General features: G+C 37.1%; 1 protein-coding gene across 3 annotated transcripts in view; it reads left to right on the forward strand.

Annotated features, from left to right (window-relative positions):
• Positions 1-22,555, forward strand: part of CNTN1 (contactin 1) — a 405,010-nt gene that overhangs the window by 335,118 nt on the left and 47,337 nt on the right. For all 3 annotated transcript variants that reach the window (XM_027542588.1, XM_027542590.1, XM_027542589.1), the window contains 3 exons: positions 6,851-7,037; positions 18,192-18,304; positions 19,087-19,243. In XM_027542588.1, coding sequence (XP_027398389.1) covers positions 6,851-7,037; positions 18,192-18,304; positions 19,087-19,243 — 457 coding nt within the window. The remainder of the gene's footprint in view (positions 1-6,850; positions 7,038-18,191; positions 18,305-19,086; positions 19,244-22,555) is intronic.

Genomic DNA, 22,555 nt, shown 5'->3' on the forward strand with positions numbered 1-22,555 from the left:
TAACCATAGGAGCAGCCTAAGGTTTTAAGTTGCAAACACACAACCTAACAGGAAGATTTTTCTTGGTATCATGTGTTATAATTGGGGTAGTTAGATGTCAAAATGTTTTCAGATTATTCTTGCAAACATTTAGCTGAAGTTATCATCAAGACTGTGGAGTTATAGAAGTGGACTGTGAAGATCCAATATTCATAACATATTAAACTTCCATTTCGGAGAAGGCAATGGCACCCCACTCCAGTACTCTTGCCTGGAAAATTCCATGGATGGAGGAGCCTGGTGGGCTGCAGTCCATGGGGTCGCTAAGAGTCAGACACGACTGAGCGACTTCACTTTCACTTTTCACTTGCATGCATTGGAGAAGGAAATGGCAACCCACTCCAGTGTTCTTGCCTGGAGAATCCCAGGGACCGGGGAGCCTGGTGGGCTGCCGTCTATGGGGTCGCACAGAGTCGGATATGACTGAAGCGACTTAGCAGCAGCAAACTTCCATTTACAGCTGGTAGAAAAGAAATGGGAAACAGAGAAATTCACTAAATGTTACAAGCCCCTATAATAAACTAGTCCAAGGTATCTTGAGAGAACACATCAATATTTAGAGTTTTCAAGCCATATTTTAGACATAGATTTTCTTCTTTTTTTAACATTATTGCTTTCTAAGCAATAAAAGAAAAAAGATTAATATATACCTCATGCATTGTCAAAATGCTGAAGATATATTTTACTTTGTTAAAAACATGCCACCAAAATATATCTTGTCTTTATCAAATAATTATATACTAACTATTTTATAACTTCTGAAATGCAGATGACAAAGAACATACAAGATAAGAAATGATGCCCTGGTACCAGTGAATTTAGACAATAATCAGAATATATGCTCTTGATGGGGAAATTAGCTAAATTAAGTTTTGCCAAATTAAATAGTCAGCAAAAAATAATCTTCAAATAATGTTTAACAGCTATGATTTCCTCAAATGATAAAAAAACTGTATGCTAGCAAGTTTAGTTTCGTAGATTTCTGGTGTTTAGCAACTCCACACTAGAAAATTATGAACTTTGTTGGTGAGCATACATGCATTTAATTTCTCAGCTGTGTCACTTAAGAATTCTGTGGAAAATTTATTCAAATTGTCTGAGCCCTAATTTCCTCACCTACAAAGCTGAGAGTAATCACTGCCTCATATCCTTCCATCATGTGGAAGAAATTAAATAACCTGCACTTAATGTCATCCCCTATTTCAAGTCATTGGACATTTGAAGAAGATAATGATGATGTTAATAATAATAACTGATAATATTTGTTAATCCTTATTATATTAAAATTTTAATTAAGCTCATCGTATTGAATCCACACAATCTCAGGGAATAAATACTATTATTTTTTTCCATTTTAAAGATGAAGAACTTGGAGGTTTGAAAACATTTATCTGAGTAATAATTGGTATATCCTGACTTGAACCTAGGTCTTGCCTCTCCAGAGAATAGTTAAAAGTGTTGGAAGTAAATCACAAAATTATTATTGCCATTTGTTCCTTTTCAAAAAGCCTTTATGTTTTTCACACAGAGCCTTGAATATCAAAGAGTCAAGCATGACAGTTTAAAAGAGACAATCCATAACATTTATTCTCCTCTAAGAAAATGTTCTTTATGGGGGAAAAGCTTGGCTCGCTATAATATGGTTATTGTTTCTGTTTTAAAATATGAAGGAAAAAGTCAATGATTTAACAAGACAGATGATCATGAAAGCTAATACTCCACTGCACTTCCCATGAAAATGTACAATGGGTCTAAATTATAAAGAAACAGAAAAAAAGCAAGTTAATAAAATAAGATAAATGAAAAGCTGTGTGATTGACCCCCATCTCAAGGTTAATTTCCTGAGATTTAAGTGAGAATTGTAGGCAGTTGGATTTAAAAATAAACCTTTGTGGTTTTAAGTTTGTCTTATAGAAAGTTCAAGTTTTATTTTCTTCCCCCCCTCCATCCGCCCCACCTTGGCTAGTTAAAGAGCTCACCACTTCTAACCTTGTTCTTAATTTCCCGCAGTGTAGGTGAACTGGAAGAATTCAAGAAGTGTTTCTTATCAAAGGCATATTAGAACTTTGGGCTCCGGCCCAGGAATCCACAAAAGACTTAGTTTACTTACCCAGCAGGTAAAGAATTCCCTTAATGAAAACAAGTACAATGTGCTATCAGTAATAACAGAAAGCTTCTTAGCAGCTGAATCAGAGATTAATGAAGATGATTGATTATTCTTAAAAGATTATCAATCCTGAGCAGTTTACTCAGATGTCTTAAAAAGTCAAATTATTGTGGAGAGCAGAAGCTCATGTTAGGAAGCATGGTATTTTCTTATTTGGAGAAGGCATGTATCTTGATCTGATCTCCTAAAAGGAAAGTCAGACACAGGTGTAGAAAAAGTTAGTGATTTTGCTGTTGTTATTGTTGCTTATTTATTTGTTTTAAATATGATCCCAGGGAGTACATAAGAAGAAACAGCAGAATGAACAGAAGAGGGAGAAGCTTGGTTAGAAAAATGCTTTATCAGGTCGGCAACCACTGTGGGCAACCGATACTCCATCCCTTGGGATCTTTGAGGAACATCATAAATGTGATTCAGAACTGACCCACATGGGATGAAAGGGGAAGCTTTCAACCACTGTAATTGCCCACAGGTTAAGAATGGCCCCAGGGCACCACCTCCCCTCCCTGCATGAACTGCAGGGCAAAGTTCACACTGCAGCATCAAGCATTATCCAAGACAGGAAGTGAGAGTTTAGTGGAAATAGTAGAGGAAAAATGCAGGTAGTACTTATGGGAAGCTGGTTGAAGCCTGCATAGAACTGTTTAGTTCCTGAACCAATGGCTAGAATAAAAATGAACTTTGAATAGCTTCCAAGAGGTGTAAGAATACAGATTTTTAAAGATTTATATTACTGCTCTTCTTAAACCCATAGAATGTACTAATGCATGACTTAGTCTGCGATCTGGATGATATCAAGCTATTATATAACATCTTTTAAAGGTTGAACTTTTTGTTGCAGAACTTCAGTTTTTATTTAAGTACCCATACTTAGATTATTTTCTGGAAAACTGTATTAAATCCATAACAAAAGAACATTCAGTTGTCATGTCCAACTCTTTGTAATCCCATCCATAAATTCTCCAGGCCAGAATACTGGAGTGGGTAGCTTTTCCCTTCTTCAGGGGATTTTCCCAACCCAGGGATTGAACCCAGGTCTCCCACATTGCAGGTGACTTCTTTACCAGCTGAACCACAAGGGAATCCCAGGAATATTGGAGTGGGTAGTCTACCCCTTTTCCAGAAGATCTTCCTAACCCAGGAATTGAACCGGGGTCTCCTGCATTGCAGGCGGATTCTTTACCAACTGATCTATCAGGAAAACCCATTAGATCTATAACAAAAGAATATTCAGTTATTAGAAGATTTTTTTTTTTCAGAAAATTTAGAATTTGAAGGAGAGAATTTGGAAATCTGCAACAAAAGTTTACTACTGAAGTAGAAAATAACAATGGAGCAAGTCTAATTTTCAAAAGTGCTAAATGTTTTTAAGCACTACCATAATTGTAACATCTAGGTCTTTATTTATTTATTAAATTTTTTTACATTTCCCTTGGAAGGAATATAACTACTATCTTTATTCAAAAGTGGTGTTGTTGTAGCTCATAAATGTATGGAAAGTATAATTATTCTTTATTAAAAGTATGAGTTAGTCCTTTTTCTGAGGCTTTTCTTTTCAGCTTTCCAATATTGTTATAAAGAGTAAATTTTCTTGGGGTAAAATTATACACAGATTATTCCATCAAAGATATTAGTAATCTATGTAGACTTAAACATTTTGATTTCTATTTTAAAGATTTATGAAGGCAAAAACATGTTTGCTTGGTTCACTACTATATTCCCAGCACCTAGCACAGTAGCTGGTACAATGTAAATACACAATAAATATTTATTCAGTGAATGAATGAGTGTCATACATCAACTGCAGTCCTCTGTACATCGTGTTCAAAATAGTTAATATTCGTCCTCAAGCAATTTATAATCTAGTAATAGTAGAGACCAGTAATGATGTAATTCCATAATTGTTTAATAAACACTAAGATAGATTAACACTAGACATGGAGTGTTGTACAGATTTTAGGAATATGTAAATAAAGAGTTAAATTTATATAATATCACAGCATGCAATAGAAATAAATACAGCATATGTTGCTCTAGCATGTGAAAAGAAATTTATGGTCAACTATCCTTAAAGCAAAAACTGCTTCATTTATTTATTTATTTTTACACTAGTTCATTCAGGCTGTCTTTCGGTCTCCCTAGTGATTAGTCAAAAGCATGCATTTGTTCTGCTCCGTTACTATGGGTTCACTTCATTCCAAGCAGTTTTCTCTCAGGTTAAAGTTGGTTCTTTACCTCAATGGGCAACTCAGGGCGAGGATCAAAATGCAGTCGCCCAAATTGTCTATTTGGAAATTATCTCTAAGTGCATGGCCAATGGCTGGTTCAGATAAAAAAATACAATGGCATATTTTATATAGACTGTTTAATTTAGAATTGTTTGAAAATATTGCAACTTATATGTAAATGCATGATTTGAGTTAAGGAGAGAGCTTATTCAACCAAAATAATTTTGTATCAGATGCTTTCATTAGTAGATGCTTAAAATACTGTAAAAGTGTCATTCAAATCTCATAAAATAAGGAAATCAGGGATTATTTTGCACACTCAATAACTCTCTGGGTTCCCTAGTTACCATGGCATAACTAAAGCAATGCTTAAGTTTATTGGGAATTCCAGTGGAGACCGTGTAACATAGATCTGTGTCAAAATCAGATGAATATAGTAATTTGACACTTAGGATATAGATGCAAAGAGTAAATTAAAGACACTTTTGCTCTTTCCTTCTCTATTGCCAAAATGCCTCATGGAATTTTGGGTAAAATGTCAAAAAATTTGTCACTCTTAAGTCCTCATTTTAGTGCTTACTATCTTAGGAATATCTAGTTAAAAATCTTCTCTTTTCCTTTATGGTTTATCACAGAATATGGAAAAGAATATTTAAAAAATGTATATATATATATATATATAGGCAACTGAGTCACTTTGATGTACAGCAGAGGAGGTTGGCACAACAATATAAATATACAATGCCTTAAAAAAAAAAGTTTCTCCTCTTTAAACTGTATAGAAAAGTTGTGATATTGGAATGAAGATTGTGAAAGGTGGTCTCAGTCAACAGGCATCCATATAAAAGTACCTGAAGCTCAGGGGCTTCAGTTTTGATTGCTGTATAACAAGGTGGTGTTCTTCAGTCACTAAGTGTCTGTGTCCGACTAAGAGTCCTGTCCGACTCTTTGTGACCCCATGGACTGCAGCATTAAGCAAGGTAAATGCTACCATTCCAGACTTGTTGAGAAAATGATACATATGAATGATCCTACTTTAGTACCTGGCATTTCATTGGAATATAAATGCACATTTTATTTCTCTTCAGCCAAGGAGTGGAAGAGGCCTTACATGTCACACAGTTCAAATGCCCACTAAAATGTAGGCTGTCTTCCTCCTTCTCAGATGAATGTAGGCGCTGCCTGAATGCTCCCAGCATGAGGAAACTCATGCCTTCACAAGGATACTCCTACCATCATAAATCTTTTCTCTGCCATCTGACTTTGGAACCACTTGGTATAATTCTACTTCTTCAGTTCTGAGCCATCCTTGGTCAGAGAGCAGAAAAGCCAAAGAGATTCTATCAAAACTCTTTGGAAAAAACATATTGGCCTCAGAAAAAATGAGCACTAGTCAACAAGATAAAAATATATCAAAGGAAACCAATCAGAAATTAGTAACTAGCCTTTTTTAAAAAAATGTGCTCATTCTACATATAAACCCCATTTTGTTACTGAAGAAATTTGAGCTGTCCAGTTCCATTTTATAATGGCTTCATATGTGTTTATGTAAAAAAATTTCAGAATTATATCAATATTAAATATTATCCTATAGTATTTTGGTGAATTGTGAAATTCAAATCTCATTGTTTTATAGACAGGGCATTTAAAATATAAAATAGAGGTAAACTTATAAGCAAGCTTTTATTTTTATTTATAACTTAGATATAATTATGGATTTTTTAACCAAAAATTTATATGAGGAATGAAAATTATAATTCATGGCTTTAACTTAAAATTTAAGAGCCTATTAAGGCTGTCATTGATATGCTAGATGGTAAAAGTAATCATTTCTAATCACCACATGAATGAAAATTTTTAAAACATTTTAAAGATAAATAATTTCTGCAACCAGTTATTAGGTATAATATTTCTTTGATAGCTGGTCTCTATATAGGTTCAAAGAAGATTCTTTTACATACTTCTGAAATAAGCTAGCAAAAAATAATTATGCTAGCCTGTTTTAGACCATGTGGTTGTTTTTATCAGGGACCCTTAACAAATTTGCAATCATATAAACAGAAATAAAGCAGAAAACCAATGATATAAATTATTGTGTCAAATGCTTCTAAACAGAGACCACTTTTATGTTTTGAGAGCAAACCTTATGCAAAGTTTTTTGGCTTTTTCTCTTTTTTCATCTGTGTATGGCTATTTCAGGCCTTGAAGTGAGGCTTTAATTTGCTTTTGACATCTTTAATCAGATCTGCATTATATGCTTTGCCATAGTCTAAGACTAATAAAAATGGAACAGCAAGTAACATTTGAGAATCTGATGCCCAGCCATCATCAATGGTGTCATAACAAGTTGAAAAGAATTTTTACGACTGAAGTGTCTGAATCATGAAAAAACCTTACTTAACTTGCATGTTTGCAGATTCGGTACTGGGCTTCCCATGACAAAGAAGCAGCTGCACACAGAGTTCAAGTTGCTAGCCAAGAATACTCGGCCAGGCTGGAGAACCTTCTGCCTGACACCCAGTATTTTGTGGAAGTCAGGGCGTGCAATAGTGCAGGGTGTGGACCTCCCAGTGATATGATTGAGACCTTCACCAAGAAAGCACGTGAGTCTCAATATGTGTGTTATATACTTGCCAAAATTCCCGATGGAATGATACAGGTACAGGTGAGAGAAATTTACTACTAGCAATCAGCACATTTGGGTTTCAACTTTAGCCTTTAAAATCATATAAGTTTTAAAATACATCAAAAACAACAAAACCATTGTTAGTTATTGTAGATGAAAAAAGTGGCAATTACTTTCACATAATTAATATCCATTTCAGAAATAAAATTGCAGAACCTCGTTTTCTAAAGACTATCCACAAAATCTTGCATCATTAGATAATTAGTTTATTATTTTAAACTTGGTTTTATAAGAATGCATCAACAGGGTGAGAAAATGAAAATTATGTAATTATTCTATGCTTTGATTTATGTCATCATTGTACAATGCAAATGCAAGTTAAATGTTGAAGTGTTATCTTCACTCTCTTATTACTGTATGTTCTCGCTGTTAATATAATAAGACCTCCTGCCCTGCTCACATTTTGTGCTCATCCTCATCTCCCTGGCTTCACTATGATAGTTCCTTCTTGATTAAGTTGAACAAATAGAAGAAGAGAATTTATATTCAGAATCCTGGGAAGTTTCACAAGGATTTGAAGACATTATTACCATTAGAGTTTGGAAATTTATTTGGGTGAAAAGATAGTCCTAATGGTATAACAGAGCATGGAGGTAGGATCCAGACTTTGGTATCAAAGAGGGGTTTCAAATTTGTCCCTGTCACTTACTCAATTGTGTATTGGTAGACATCAGATCAGATCAGTTCAGATCAGTTGGTCAGTCGTGTGCGACTCTTTGCGACCCCGTGAATCGCAGCACGCCAGGCCTCCATGTCCATCACCAATTGCCGGAGTTCACTGAGACTCACTTCCATCGAGTCAGTGATGCAATCCAGCCATCTCATCCTCTGTCGTCCCCTTCTCCTCTTGCCCCCAATCCCTCCCAGTATCAGAGTCTTTTCCAATGAGTCAACTCTTAGCATGAGGTGGCCAAAGTACTGGAGTTTCAACTTTAGCATCATTCCTTCCAAAGTAATCCCAGGGCTGATCTCCTTCAGAATGGACTGGTTGGATCTCCTTGTAGGCCAAGAGACTCTCAAGAGTCTTCTCCAGCACCACACTTCAAAAGCATCAATTCTTCGGTGCTCAGCCTTCTTCACAGTCCAACTCTCACATCCATACATGACCACAGGAAAAACCATAGCCTTCACTAGATGAATCTTTGTTGGCAAAGTAATGTCTCTGCTTTTGAACATGCTATCTAGGTTGGTCATAACTTTCCTTCCAAGGAGTAAGCGTCTTTTAATTTCATGGCTGCAACCACCATCTGCAGTGATTTTGGAGCCCAGAAAAATAAAGTCTGACACTGTTTCCACTGCTTCTCCATCTATTTCCCATGAAGTGATGGGACCGGATGCCATGATCTTCGTTTTCTGAATGTTGAGCTTTAAGCCAAATTTTTCACTCTCCACTTTCACTTTCATCAAGAGGCTTTTGAGTTCCTCTTCACTTTCTGCATATCTGGTGGTGTCATCTGCATATCTGAGGTGATTGATATTTCTCCCAGCAATCTTGATTCCAGCTTGTGTTTCTTCCAGTCCAGCGCTTCTCATGATGTACTCTGCATATAAGTTAAATAAACAGGGTGACAATATACAGCCTTGACGAACTCCTTTTCCTATTTGGAACCAGTCTGTTGTTCCATGTCCAGTTCTAACTGTTGCTTCCTGACCTGCATACAGATTTCTCAAGAGGCAGATCAGGTGGTCTGCTATTCCCATCTCTTTCAGAATTTCCCACAGTTTATTGTGATCCACACACTCAAAGGCTTTGGCATAGTCAATAAAGCAGAAATAGATGCTTTTCTGGAACTCTTTTGCTTTTTCCATGATCCAGTGGATGCTGGCAATTTGATCTCTGGTTCCTCTGCCTTTTCTAAAACCAGCTTGAACATCAGGAAGTTCACGGTTCACATATTGCTGAAGCCTGGCTTGGAGAATTTTGAGCATTACTTTACTAGCGTGTGAGATGAGTGCAATTGTGCGGTAGTTTGAGCATTCTTTAGCGTTGCCTTTCTTTGGGATTGGAATGAAAACTGACCTTTTCCAGTCCTGTGGCCACTGCTGAGTTTTCCAAATTTGCTGGCATATTGACTGCAGCACTTTCACAGCATCATCTTTCAGCATTTGAAAGAGCTCAACTGGAATTCCATCACCTCCACTAGCTTTGTTCGTAATGATGCTTTCTAAGGCCCACTTGACTTCACGTTCCAGGATGTCTGGCTCTAGGTCAATGATCACACCATCGTGATTATCTGGGTCATGAAGATCTTTTTTGTACAGTTCTTCTGTGTATTCTTGCCACCTCTTCTTAATATCTTCTGCTTCTATTAGGTCCATACCATTTCTGTCCTTTATCGAGCCCATCTTTGCATGAAATGTTCCTTTGGTATATCTGATTTTCTTGAAGAGATCCCTAGTCTTTCCCATTCTGTTGTTTTCCTCTATTTCTTTGCACTGATCGCTGAAGAAGGCTTTCTTATCTCTTCTTGCTATTCTTTGGAACTCTGCATTCAGATGCTTATATCTTTCCTTTTCTCCTTTGCTTTTCACTTCTCTTCTTTTCACAGCTATTTGTAAGGCCTCCCCAGACAGCCATTTTGCTTTTTTGCATTTCTTTCCATGGAGATGGTCTTGATCCCTGTCTCCTGTACAATGTCACGAACCTCAGTCCATAGTTCATCAGGCAGTCTATATATCAGATCTAGGCCCTTAAATCTATCTCTCAGTTCCACTGTATAATCATAAGGGATTTGATTTAGGTCATACCTGAATGGTCTAGTGGTCTGCCCTACTTTCTTCAATTTAAGTCTGAATTTGGCAATAAGGAGTTCATGGTCTGAGCCACAGTCAGCTCCTGGTCTTGTTTTTGCTGACTGTATAGAGCTTCTCCATCTTTGGCTGCAAAGAATATAATCAATCTGATTTTGGTGTTGACCATCTGGTGATGTCCATGTGTAGAGTCTTCTCTTGTGTTGTTGGAAAAGGGTGTTTGTTATGACCAGTGCATTTTCTTGGCAAAACTCTATTAGTCTTTGCTCTGCTTCATTCCGTATTCCAAGGCCAAACTTGCCTGTTACTCCAGATGTTTCTTGACTTCCTACTTTTGCATTCCAGTCCCCTATAATGAAGAGGACATCTTTTTTTGATGTTAGTTCTAAAAGGTCTTGTAGGTCTTCATAGAACTGTTCAACTTCAGCTTCTTCAGCCTTACTGGTTGGGGCATAGACTTGCATTACTGTGATATTGAATGGTTTGCCTTGGAAATGAACAGAGATCATTCTGTTGTTTTTGAGATTGCATCCAAGTACTGCATTTTGGACTCTTTTGTTGACCATGATGGCCACTCCATTTCTTCTGAGGGATTCCTGCCCACAGTAGTAGATATAATGGTCATCTGAGTTAAATTCACCCATTCCAGTCCATTTCAGTTCGCTGATTCCTCGAATGTCCACATTCACTCTTGCCATCTCTTGTTTGACCACTTCCAATTTGCCTTCATTCATGGACCTGACATTCCAGGTTCCTATGCAATATTGCTCTTTACAGCATCAGACCTTGCTTCTATCACCAGTCACATCCACAGCTGGGTATTGTTTTTGCTTTGGCTCCATCCCTTAATTCTTTCTGGAGTTATTTCTCCACTGATCTCCAGTAGCATATTGGGCACCTACTGCCCTGGGGAGTGTCTCTTTCAGTATCCTATCATTTTGCCTTTTCATACTGTTCATAGGGTTCTCAAGGCAAGAATACTGAAGTGGTACCTCAGTATTTAAGCATCAGCTTTGTAACTTATAAAATGAGCATTTATTCCTTTGTTATTTTTTCTTTTTTTTTTCTTTTTCTTTTTATTTTTTTTATAAAATTTGCCATTCTCCCAAATCTTCCCACCCTCTCCCTCTCCCATAGAGTCCATAAGACTGTTCTATACATCAGTGTCTCTTTTGCTGTCTCGTACACAGGGTTATTGTTACCATCTTTCTAAATTCCATATATATGCGTTAGTATACTGTATTGGTGTTTTTCCTTCTGGCTTACTTCACTCTGTATAATAGGCTCCAGTTTCATCTACCTTATTAGAACTGATTCAAATGTTTTCTTTTTAATGGCTGAGTAATATTCCATTGTGTATATGTACCACAGCTTTCTTATCCATTCATCTGCTGATGGGCATCTAGGTTGCTTCCATGTCCTGGCTATTATAAACAGTGCTGCGATGAACATTGGGGTATACGTGTCTCTTTTCCTTCTGGTTTCCCCAGTGTGTATGCCCAGCAGTGGGATTGCTGGATCATAAGGCAGTTCTATTTCCAGTTTTTTAAAGAATCTCCACACTGTTCTCCATACTGTACTAGTTTGTATTCCCACTAACAGTGTAAGAGGGTTCCCTTTTCTCCACACCCTCTCCAGCATTTATTGCTTGTAGACTTTTGGATCGCAGCCATTCTGACTGGCGTGAAATGGTACCTCATAGTATTTTTTCAATTTATTAATTTACCAAAAGTATGCTATATGCCCTCGACAGCTCTAGGTATTGAGGATAGAGAAAAGATCAAGCCAGACCCAGATCCTCTTCTCACAGGATTTAACAAACTAATGGAAAGAAAGGGAGAGAGATAAGGAAGGAGAGAAAAATATGACAAATAAATATGATAACATCAAATGACAGAGCAATAAATTAAATAAATAGATAATGGAGGAAGAGACCAAGATGACAGAGTAGAGGACTTGAGCTCACTTCCCTCAATGAACACATCAAAAACATGCTCACCTACACATGCTCACCTACATGTAGAGCAATTCTCACTGAAAAAAACTGGGGGCTATTGGAATCAAGGCTCTTAAGTAAGATCCTTGTAGAGTCAAGTTGAAAGGGAGAAGTAATCAGGTTGGGACCATAGCCCTAGTAGGGGACATAGAAGTGGAAGGGGGATATCCCAGGCTCAGAGGTCCTCCCTGGAGAGTGGTTTGAGCCACATCTAAGGTTCCCCAACCACAGAGTCCAGCACCAGGAAGATGAGCCCCAGTAGCAGATTTCAATACTGGTGGGACTTACAAGATGGCTGTAGAAAAATAAGATCTCATTCATGAAGAGCAAAATCTGCTGGAGTGATTTCCTGGGACAGCCCAGCATCTGTCCCAGCCTGTTCCAGATGCCTTCTTCAGACCAACTCCCCAGTAAAACAAAGGCTACATTGCCAAGGAGATTGCGCAACTGTGGGGGATAGAACTGGCAAAGAACAAGCACTGGATCTGAATGGAGCAAAGAAAACCATTGCTTGTGCTCACAGAGGCTGTGAATTGGGAGCTGTCTCAAGCTCTGACTGTCTTGCCAGGACTGTCTTATCACATGCTCTGGCCTGCTCTGGGCACCCACTCTAGTACCCTTGCTCTAGCAGTGCTTAGCCCTGGGGCAAAGATGCTGTTGCTGGGGGGAGAGGGAGAGCACATTTAAAGGGAATGAAACCAGCTTAAACTTGACCCTCAAGGCTTCTGCTTGAGCACCCTGGGACCCAAAACTACCCTCAATAGAATGGTGATGGCCATTGAACATAGGAAAAGTTCCAGCTCCCACCTGCCTTTGGGTAGAGCTCCTCCATTTCCAGCCCGATATCCCACCAGCATGCCCTAGGAAAATATGTGATCTGTGCTAATTATAGATCCAGCTCTCCCACCAAAGCCACTGGGCATATGCTGACTGATAGAGCCACTACAACCTAGGAACACACCTTCAAGAACTGATAGAATTACAGTTGAGCTATTTCAAATACTGAAAGATGACACTGTGAAAGTGCTGCACTCAATATGCCAGCAAATTTGGAAAACTCAGCAGTGGCCACAGGACTGGAAAAGGTCAGGTTTCATCCCAATCCCAAAGAAAGGCAATGCCAAAGAATGTTTAAACTACCTCACAATTGTGCTCATTTCAAGTTCTAACCAAGTAATGCTTAAGATCCTTCAAGCTAGGCTTCAATAATACATGAACTGAGAACTTCCAGACGTACAAGTTGGATTTAGAAAAGGCAGAGGAACCAAAGATCAAATTGCCAACATCCATTGGATCATAGAAAAAGCAAGGGAATTCCAGGAAAAATATCTACTTCTTCCTTGACTACACTAAAGCCTTTGACTCTGTAGATCACAATAAACTAAAATTCTGAAAGAGATGGGAATATCAAACCACCTTTCCTGCCACCTGAGAAACCTGTATGCAGGTCAAAAAGCAACAGTTAGAACCAGACATGGAACAATGGACTGGATCAAAATTGGGACAGGGGTAGGTCAAGGCTGTTTATTGTCACCCTGCTTATTTAACTTCTATGCAGAGTACATCATTAGAAGTGCTGGGCTGGATGAAACACAAACTATAATCAAGATTGCTAGAAGAAATATCAATAACCTTAGATATGCAGATGCTACCACCCTTATGGCAGAAAGCAAAGAGGAACTAAAGAGCCTCTTGATGAAAGTAAAAGAGGAGAGTGAAAAAAAACTGATTTAAAATTCAACATTCAAAAAACTAATATAATGGTATTCAGTCCAATCATTTCACAACAAATAGATGGGGAAACAATGGAAACAGTGACAGACTTTATTTTCCTGGGCTCTAAAATCATTGTGGACAGTGACTGCAGCCATGAAAATAAAAGACACTTGCTTCTTGGAAGAAAAGCTATGACCAACCTAGACAGCATATTAAAAAGCAGAGACATTACTCTGCTGAAAAATGTCCATCTAGTCAAAGCTGTGGTTTTCCCAGTAGTCAAGTATGATGTGAGAGTTGGACCATAAAGAAGGCTGAGTGCTAAAAAATTGATGCTTTTGAACTGTGGTGCTGGAGAACACTCTTGAGAGTTCTTTGGACTGCAAAGAGATCAAACCAGTCAATACTAAAAGAAATCAAGCCTGAATATTCATTGGAAGGACTGATGCTGAAGCTGAAGCTCCAGTCCTTTGACCACCTGATGCAAAGAGCTGACTCATTTGAAAAGACCCTGATGCTAAAAAGATTGGAGGCTGGAGGAGAAGGGGACAACAGAGGATGAGATGGTTGGATGGTATCACCAACTCAACAGACATGAGTTTGAGCAAAGTCCTGGAGATAGTGAAGGAGAGGGAAGCCTGGCATGCTGCACTCATTGGGTCACAGATAATCAGATATGACTGAGGAACTGAACAACAAGAAGTGTTTCACCTAATTTCAGAGTCTGAGAAACTTAAACCTGAATACAGAGAAATTACTTTAAAACAAAAGAACAAGGGAAAATCTCCTTAAAAAATGACTAAGGAAACAGAGGTAAATAATTTACCAGATAGAGTTTGTCACTAATAATAAGAATACTAACTGAACTTGGGAAAAGAATAAATGAAGACAGTGAAAATCTTAACAAGAATTAGAAAATATAGAAAGGAATAAGTCACAACTGAAGAATGCAATGACTGAAAGGAAAACTAGATGGAATTAACAGCAAACTATGTGATATGCAGATGACACCACCCTTATGGCAGAAAGTGAAGAGGAACTCAAAAGCCTCTTGATTAAAGTGAAAGAGGAGAGTGAAAAAGTTGGCTTAAAGCTCAACATTCAGAAAACGAAGATCATGGCATCCGGTCCCATCACTTCATGGGAAATAGATGGAGAAACAGTGGAAACAGTGTCAGACTTTGTTTTTTTGGGCTCCAAAATCACTGCAGATGGTGACTGCAGCCATGAAATTAAAAGATGCTTACTCCTTGGAAGGAAAGTTATGACCAACCTAGATAGCGTATTAAAAAGCAGTGTATTGCTTTGTCAATAAAGGTCCGTCTAGTCAAAGCTATGGTTTTTCCTGTGGTCATGTATGGATGTGAGAGTTGGACTGTGAAGAAAGCTGAGCACCGAAGAATTGATGCTTTTGAACTGTGGTGTTGGAGAAGACTCTTGAGAGTCCCTTGGACTGCAAGGAGATCCAACTGGCCCATTCTGAAAGAGATCAGCCCTGGGATTTCTTTGGAAGGAATGATGCTAAAGCTGAAACTCCAGTACTTTGGCCACCTCATGAGAAGAGTTGACTCATTGGAAAAGACTCTGATGCTGGGAGGGATTGGGGGCAGGAGGAGAAGGGGACGACAGAGGATGAGATGGCTGGATTGCATCACTGACTCGATGGAAGTGAGTCTCAGTGAACTCCGGCAATTGGTGATGGACATGGAGGCCTGGCGTGCTGCGATTCATGGGGTCGCTAAGAGTCGGACACGACTGAGTGACTGAACTAAACTGATGTGATACGAAAGATCTGGAAGACAGAATAATGGAAATAACCCAATCAGAACAGCAAAAGAAAAACAGATTTTAAGGGACTAGCTTAAGGGACCTCTGTGACAACATCAAACATAGCAACATTTTTATTATAGAGAGTTCCAGAATAAGAAGAGAAAACAGGGCCAAAATATATTTGATGAAATTATGGCTGAAAATTTCCAAACCTGAAGAAGGAAAGAGATATCCAGATACAGGAATCACAGAGGATTCCAAACATGATGAACCCAAAGAAACCTAAGACATATTATAAAGAAAATAGCAGAAGTTAAAGAGAGAATTCCAAAGTCAGTAAGAGAAAAATAAAAAAAATCACATACAAGGGAACCTCCATAAGACTATTACCCGACATTTCTGCAGAAACTTTGCAGGCCAGATGGGAGTGACCTAATATATTTAAAGTGCTAAAAGGGAAAAACCTACAAACTAGGATACTCTATTCACTATGGTTATCAATCAGAATTGAGTTTATCAATACTAAACCAATCTTACAAAAATTTTTAAAGAATCTTTTCCAAGTGGAAAAGAGAAGGCTGCAACAAGTAGTAAGAATTGATAGAAAAGAAAAAATCCTACTAGTAAAGTCAAATATATAGTAAAGGTCTGTGGATCGAGCACTTGAATAAGCAACTATGAATATTTAAAAAAAAAGAAATTATAAAATTAACTATAACCACAAAAGACTATTAAGGGTTAAAACATGCAGAAGTGAAATATGACATCAAAACACAAAACTTGCAAAGGAGGTTTAAAGAGTAGATATCTTAGAATGTGTTTGAACTTAAATGACTATAAGTTTAAGACAGGTAGATATGTTTATAGGTCAACATATATGAACTCCATGGGAAGTACAAATCAAAACCCACAATTGTACACACAGGAAAACTAGAGAGAAAGGAACACAAGCATGCAAATACAGAAAATCATCAAACCACAAGGGAAGAAACTAAAAGAACAGAGAACTACAGAAACAACCAGAAAACAAGTAACAGAATGGCATTAAGTACATTTCTATCAATAATCATTTCAAATGTCAATATGCTAAATGTTCTAATCAAAAGACATAGAATGCAAAAAAAAGGCATAGAGTGGTTGATTAAGTAGAAAAAGAGGCCCATGTATTTGATACTTTCAAAAGACTCACTTTAGAGCTAAAGACACACATATACTGAAAGTGAGAAGATGGCAAAGATATTTCATGCAAATGGAAACTAAAAGGGACTAGGGTTACAGGATTCAGAGATACAAGCTGCTATATATAAAATAAATAAGCTACAAGGATATATTGTATGGCATTGATATACAATTTCATAGCTGCTATTTTATAACTTTTAAAGTGATATAATCAAAAATATGAATCACTGTTGTACACCTGAAACTAATATGGTAAATCAACTACAATTCAATTAAAGATAAATAATACATAAAATCTAAGAAATAACCAAATACGAACATTTAAAATGGTTTGGGTGGGAGCCAAATTCTAATAGGATAGTTAGGAATGTCCTTTTAGAGAAGATCCTATCTGACCTAGGATATGAATAATAAGAAGGAGTACTTTGCTGAGGAGATTCTATCAGGCAGAAAAAATAACCAGTACAAAGCCTTTACATGAGAGGAGTTTGGTGTGTTTTAAGTGTAGAAAAGACAATGGTTCCAGCTCTGAATTGTGGAGGAGTCATATGAAGCAGGGTTTTACAGATCATAGTAAGGAGTTTAAATTCTTTCTAAGTGTCATAAGAAATCACTGGACAGTTTTAAGGCAGAGAGTGATAGTATATATATATATTTAATTTTCTGCCTTCTGGGTAAACAAGGAACATAATAGAATAAGAGTGAAAGCTGTGTAGCCAATTAGGAGGCCTTTTTTAATATTCAAGGAAGAGCTGATGGTGACCAGAGATGAAAAGAGATAGAAGCAGAAAATTTTCTGCAGGCAGAGTTGACAGTTTTCAGCTAATTTGTATGTTGGCAATGAATGAAACAGAAGATTGAATAGATTTTGGCTTGAAACATTGGGAGTTTGGTTGTGCCATTTAGTAAATTTGGGAAATAGAGAAAGGCAAATTTGAAGGCTACATAGTAAATGTTCTGTCTTGATTATATTGCATTTGGGAAACCCTTTAAACATTGAGGAGGACATAGGAAGCTGGACACATATCTGTACAAGTTGAAAGATTACCTTGAGACACAATCATATGTATTTAAAGCCATAGGCCCAGATGTAAGGTTTGAGGAGATTTATACATAGAGGAGAGAAGAGCGCTCAGGATCAAGTCCTAAGTCATCCCAACATTGGGAAACTTGGCAGAAGTCATGGAGCTAGCAAAGAATGATTAATGAGAAGGAGCAACGTGAGAGACAAGAGGAAAGATTAGAAGAGATTATGAATTTAAGAAAAGATATTCAAGAAAGAATTAGAAGGTTAATTCTGTGAAATGTGAAGATGTTAAACTTGAAAAGAATAAAAAAGTGACATTAAATTTGGCTAACTGGAGGTGACTGATGACCTTGAGAATAGCAGTTTCTAAAGAGTGGTGGAAAAGAGACAACCAACTGAAGGTTGATGAGAAGAGAATAAGAGATCATTATATTACCTTACCTCCCCGGGCCACAAGGTACATTAAATGAAACCATGGATGCAGACCATAGGGCCAGGCACGTAATACAGACATCAAAATTAGCTATTTTTATTCCCACATCACTATCAGTATTATAATTCCTGATGTTGTGCAGCTTGCAGAACTGAAGTTGTATGTGGTTACCATCAGTAGCATATTATTACTTTCACAGCTCCAAGCCAGCCTCCGCGGATCATCAGTTCCGTAAGGTCTGGTTCACGCTACATAATCACCTGGGATCATGTGGTTGCACTGTCAAATGAATCTACAGTGACGGGATATAAGGTATACAAAAGATTACTAGATTATTTCCTACACAAGCTTCATTCTTACAAAGAGTGATTGGTATTTGTTTTTTCATTGTTGTTTTGTCAAAACCCATCCAGCTCTTATTCTAGTTGTGTAGTGGAATCAGACGACATAGTACTATGATAAATTTTGAAATGAGAAAAGATCTTCAGTGAATTCCAGGAAAATACAATGTCAAGTGAATAAGATAGAATAACTACTTTAATGAATAGAACTGTTAGAATAATTAGTGTTTAAGGAAGAGAGAAAGAATTGATTTTTGCTTGGCAGTGAGTAAGATAGTGTTGCCAAGCACATAGTGAATTCTTTGATGTATTGAGGCACCCTCTGTAACTGAACAAAAAAGGAAAAAAAAGATTTTTTATATAAATTCTTTATATCACTATCACATTTTTCAATGGATACCAAATTTTAGGAATCGTGCGAAAAATTCTAATTGTGAGGCAATTTTTTAGACTATTTCAATATTTTGAAAGAGCCCTCATTTTATACCTTTTTTCATTAAAAAATACATTTTTAATTTCTATTTTAGATAGTTTCAAAAAATGAAATTCAGATGCTTAAGATGTGTCCTCTTGGATTAGCCTAAAATAAATAAAATCTATGTGATTTAAAAATAATATGGATTTTTCAGCTAGTTTACACATAGCTTCCTAATTTTTTTTAATTATTATAAGCATTTTTAGTCAAATTTAGTATTAGAGGATTGGTTCACTATTACCCATGTATTAAATAGTCCTATTCTGAAACTTTTAAAGGTACTCTATAGACCTGATGGCCAGCATGATGGCAAGCTGTATTCAACTCATAAACACTCCATAGAAGTCCCAATCCCCAGGGATGGAGAATATGTTGTAGAGGTTCGTGCACACAGTGATGGAGGAGATGGAGTGGTGTCTCAAGTCAAAATTTCAGGTAAGCCAATCATTTAAGACACATTTTAATTAAGTACTCATAAGTTTCTAGGCCTATATGGGTTCCCAAATATAAATGTGGAACTTATATTCCCACTAATATCAGTATTATTTGTAAGTAGATTTGAAATGTTAAAGATGCCCTTCAACAAAGGGCAAAGCTGTTATTTGTTCCCTTATGTGTCACAAAAGTACATTGGCAACATATCAGATACTTATTGATTATTATCTGAACATCAAAATACAATGGTATTTATTGAAATAATAAAAAATAATATCCAAACTTATACTAATAATATTATCCAAAGACAATAATATCCAAATTTCTCTAATATCAAAAGAAAATTCATTGGACTACTATTAATATTTTCCTAAACACTTTTTCCTTACCTTACACATATTAGCATAATAATAAGATAAGAAAGAGGAGTAGATGACAATTCCTTCCTTTACCAATATATCTATTCGTCTCAGTATAGCTATTCCTTTTCTGAAAACTATTTTCACAGCATTGGTTAATTTGAAATAGATATGTAAGGCAGTGAATTTTTGCTCTATTTGGATTTGTAAAACTCTACTAATTTTTACAATTTTGTTGCTTTTCTCTCACTCTGTACACATGGTTTAGTACTGGATTAAAATCAATGTTATTTTGAGAATTTTATGAGACTATGAAATTCTAGAAGATGCTAAATCAAAGATGAAGTAATTGATTTAGAAGAAAATTTGATGATATATAGTTAAATAGATGAATATGGCTATATATTAACCTAATAAAAAGTCCTTTAAAACAATGCCAGCGTTTTTTGTCCAAACATAACTATACAAAGAAACTGTTGAATTAACATGAAATGTCAGATGTTAGGTAAATAGTATAATTCGAGACTTTAAAAAAAATGTTTGGATTAAAAAAAAAAGTTTGGATTTATTTGCAAATTATTTAAACTATTTGCAATGAGAAAAGTATATGAATACAAATGGAAATTTTACATTTTCATATGAATTTAAATTATTTACATTAAAAACAATTTTAGTTTAGACATTGTTATTATGTCTTTTACAAAATTTAGAAATTGCAAAAAATGAAAGGAAAATAAAATAGTCATATTCCACTCTAAGTGCTTAACTCATGTTCAGTGGAATTCGCTTTAAGTTACCCTATAGACATTTGTAATTTCATGTGTAGGCTTTTATTGAATATATCCTGTCATATCCAAATTTTATCAATTATGTTTCATGAACATTGAAAATTTCATGAATTTTATTTAAAATCTCTGTAACTCAAACGGTAAAGAATCTGCCTTCAATGCGGTAGACCTGGGTTCGATCCCTGGGTATGGAAGGTCTTCTAGAGAAGGGAATGGCAATCCAGTCCACTATTCTTGCCTGGAGAATCCCATGGACAGAAGAGCCTTGTGGGCTGTAGTCCGTGGTGTCACAGAGAGTCAAACACGACTGAGCGACTAACACTGAGACTACTATTCTCTCAAACAAATGTGCAAAGTTATCTACTCATTTCAGTTTTTTCTATCATAAATAATACTATTTTCACTGCATTTTTATAAATCTTTCTGCAGGTTAAATTTAAATAATCTTCCTGAAGGTTAAATTCAAACAATGAGTTAAAGAGTTTTACTTCTATATTTCAAATTTTCTTTTAAAATATGTATCAACTTATGTTCCTATTATTGTGTATGAGTGCATTTTCTACTGCACCACTCCAACACTAGTCTCTATCTTTTAAGTCATCACTATTTTGATAGGAGAACATGGCATCTTTGTATTTTTGAAACTTTTTCTAAATTTTGAACTTGGATAGCACACAGATTCAATAGTTTTACACTTAGAAGGGCTGTTTCACAAAAGGAAATTATTTTGAATGTGATAAAATGCAAAAAATCCTGAGTAAGTTGCTTTTGAAAACTGACCTTCCCTCTCTAGAAGCCAGACAGTGGCATACTGTTGTTCTCTTCATTTTTACCCTTGATGTGTTCCTGCTGCTGCTAAGTCACTTCAGTCGTGTCTGACTCTGTGCGACCCCATAGATGGCAGCACCAGGCTCCCCCATCCCTGGGATTCTCTAGGCAAGAACACTGGAGTGGGTTGCCATTTCCTTCTCCAATGCATGAAAGTGAAAAGTGAAAGTGAAGTTGCTCAGTCGTGTCCAACCCTCAGTGACCCCATGGACTGCAGCCTTCCAGGCTCGTCCATCCATTGGATTTTCCAGGCAGGAATACTGGAGTGGGGTGCCATTGCCTTCTCTGTGATATGTTCCTAATGCGAAGCAAAAGGTAGTTCCTGGGATTTAAACTACAGAAGTTTGTAGCAGTGACAAAGGCTGTAGCAGTGGCAGTAGGATCAGTAGAGTTGTAACTAGTGATGTTCTGGTAAATGTTAAACAATTGACTCTCTGAAGGTGGGAGGAAGCCCTGGTATATAGTGTTTGCCAATTTTTATGATGTAAATATTTTCATCATGTCTGATTTCAAGCTTGCTACATGATGTCCCTAAATGTGGAGTTGGAAGGAGGTGCTCAGGAGCACAAGTTTCCCTAGTGCTCAATGGTAAAGAATCTCCCTACCATATAGGAGATGTGGGTTCAGTCTCTGGGTGGAAAAGATCCCCTGGGAAAGGAAATGGCAACCCACTCCAGTCTTCTTGCCTGGGAAATCCCATGGACAGAGGAGCCTGGTGGGCTACAGTCAGTGGGGTCACAAAGAGTAGGACACTTGGCAACTAAACAAGTTCAGGAGCACACTGTGATAGGGTTGTCACCATCCAGACGCAATAGGCATAACCTCATGAGCATTGATGAAGATGAACTGCAGTAAAGTGATGAAAGTGAAAGTGTAACCCACATTGCTGGCAGATTCTTTACCAACTGAGCCACCAGAGAAGCCCGAGACCACTGGAGTGGGTAGCCTATCCCTTCTCCAGGGGATCTTCCCCACCCAAGAATTGAACCGAGGTCTCCTGCATTGCAGGCAGATTCTTTACCATCTGAGCTACCAGGGAAGCCCAGGGAAGGGATTCCCTCCTACCTCAGTTGGTATAGAATCTGCCTGCAATGCCTGAGACCTGGGTTCAATTCCTGGTTTGGGAAGATCCCCTGGCGAAAGAAGTAGCAACCCACTCCAGTATTCTTGCCTGGGCAATCCATCCGACAGAAGAGCCTGGTAGGCTACAGACCATGGGGTCGCAAGAGTCAAACATGACTTAGTGAGTAATACCAACCAAAGTGATGAAGCTGAGTATTTACTATCTTTTATCTAATTTTTTTCAATTAACTGATAAATTTACATAGTTTCAATTT

This window comes from Bos indicus x Bos taurus, chromosome 5 (genome assembly GCF_003369695.1).
Source record: "Bos indicus x Bos taurus breed Angus x Brahman F1 hybrid chromosome 5, Bos_hybrid_MaternalHap_v2.0, whole genome shotgun sequence".
NCBI lineage: Eukaryota > Metazoa > Chordata > Mammalia > Artiodactyla > Bovidae > Bos > Bos indicus x Bos taurus.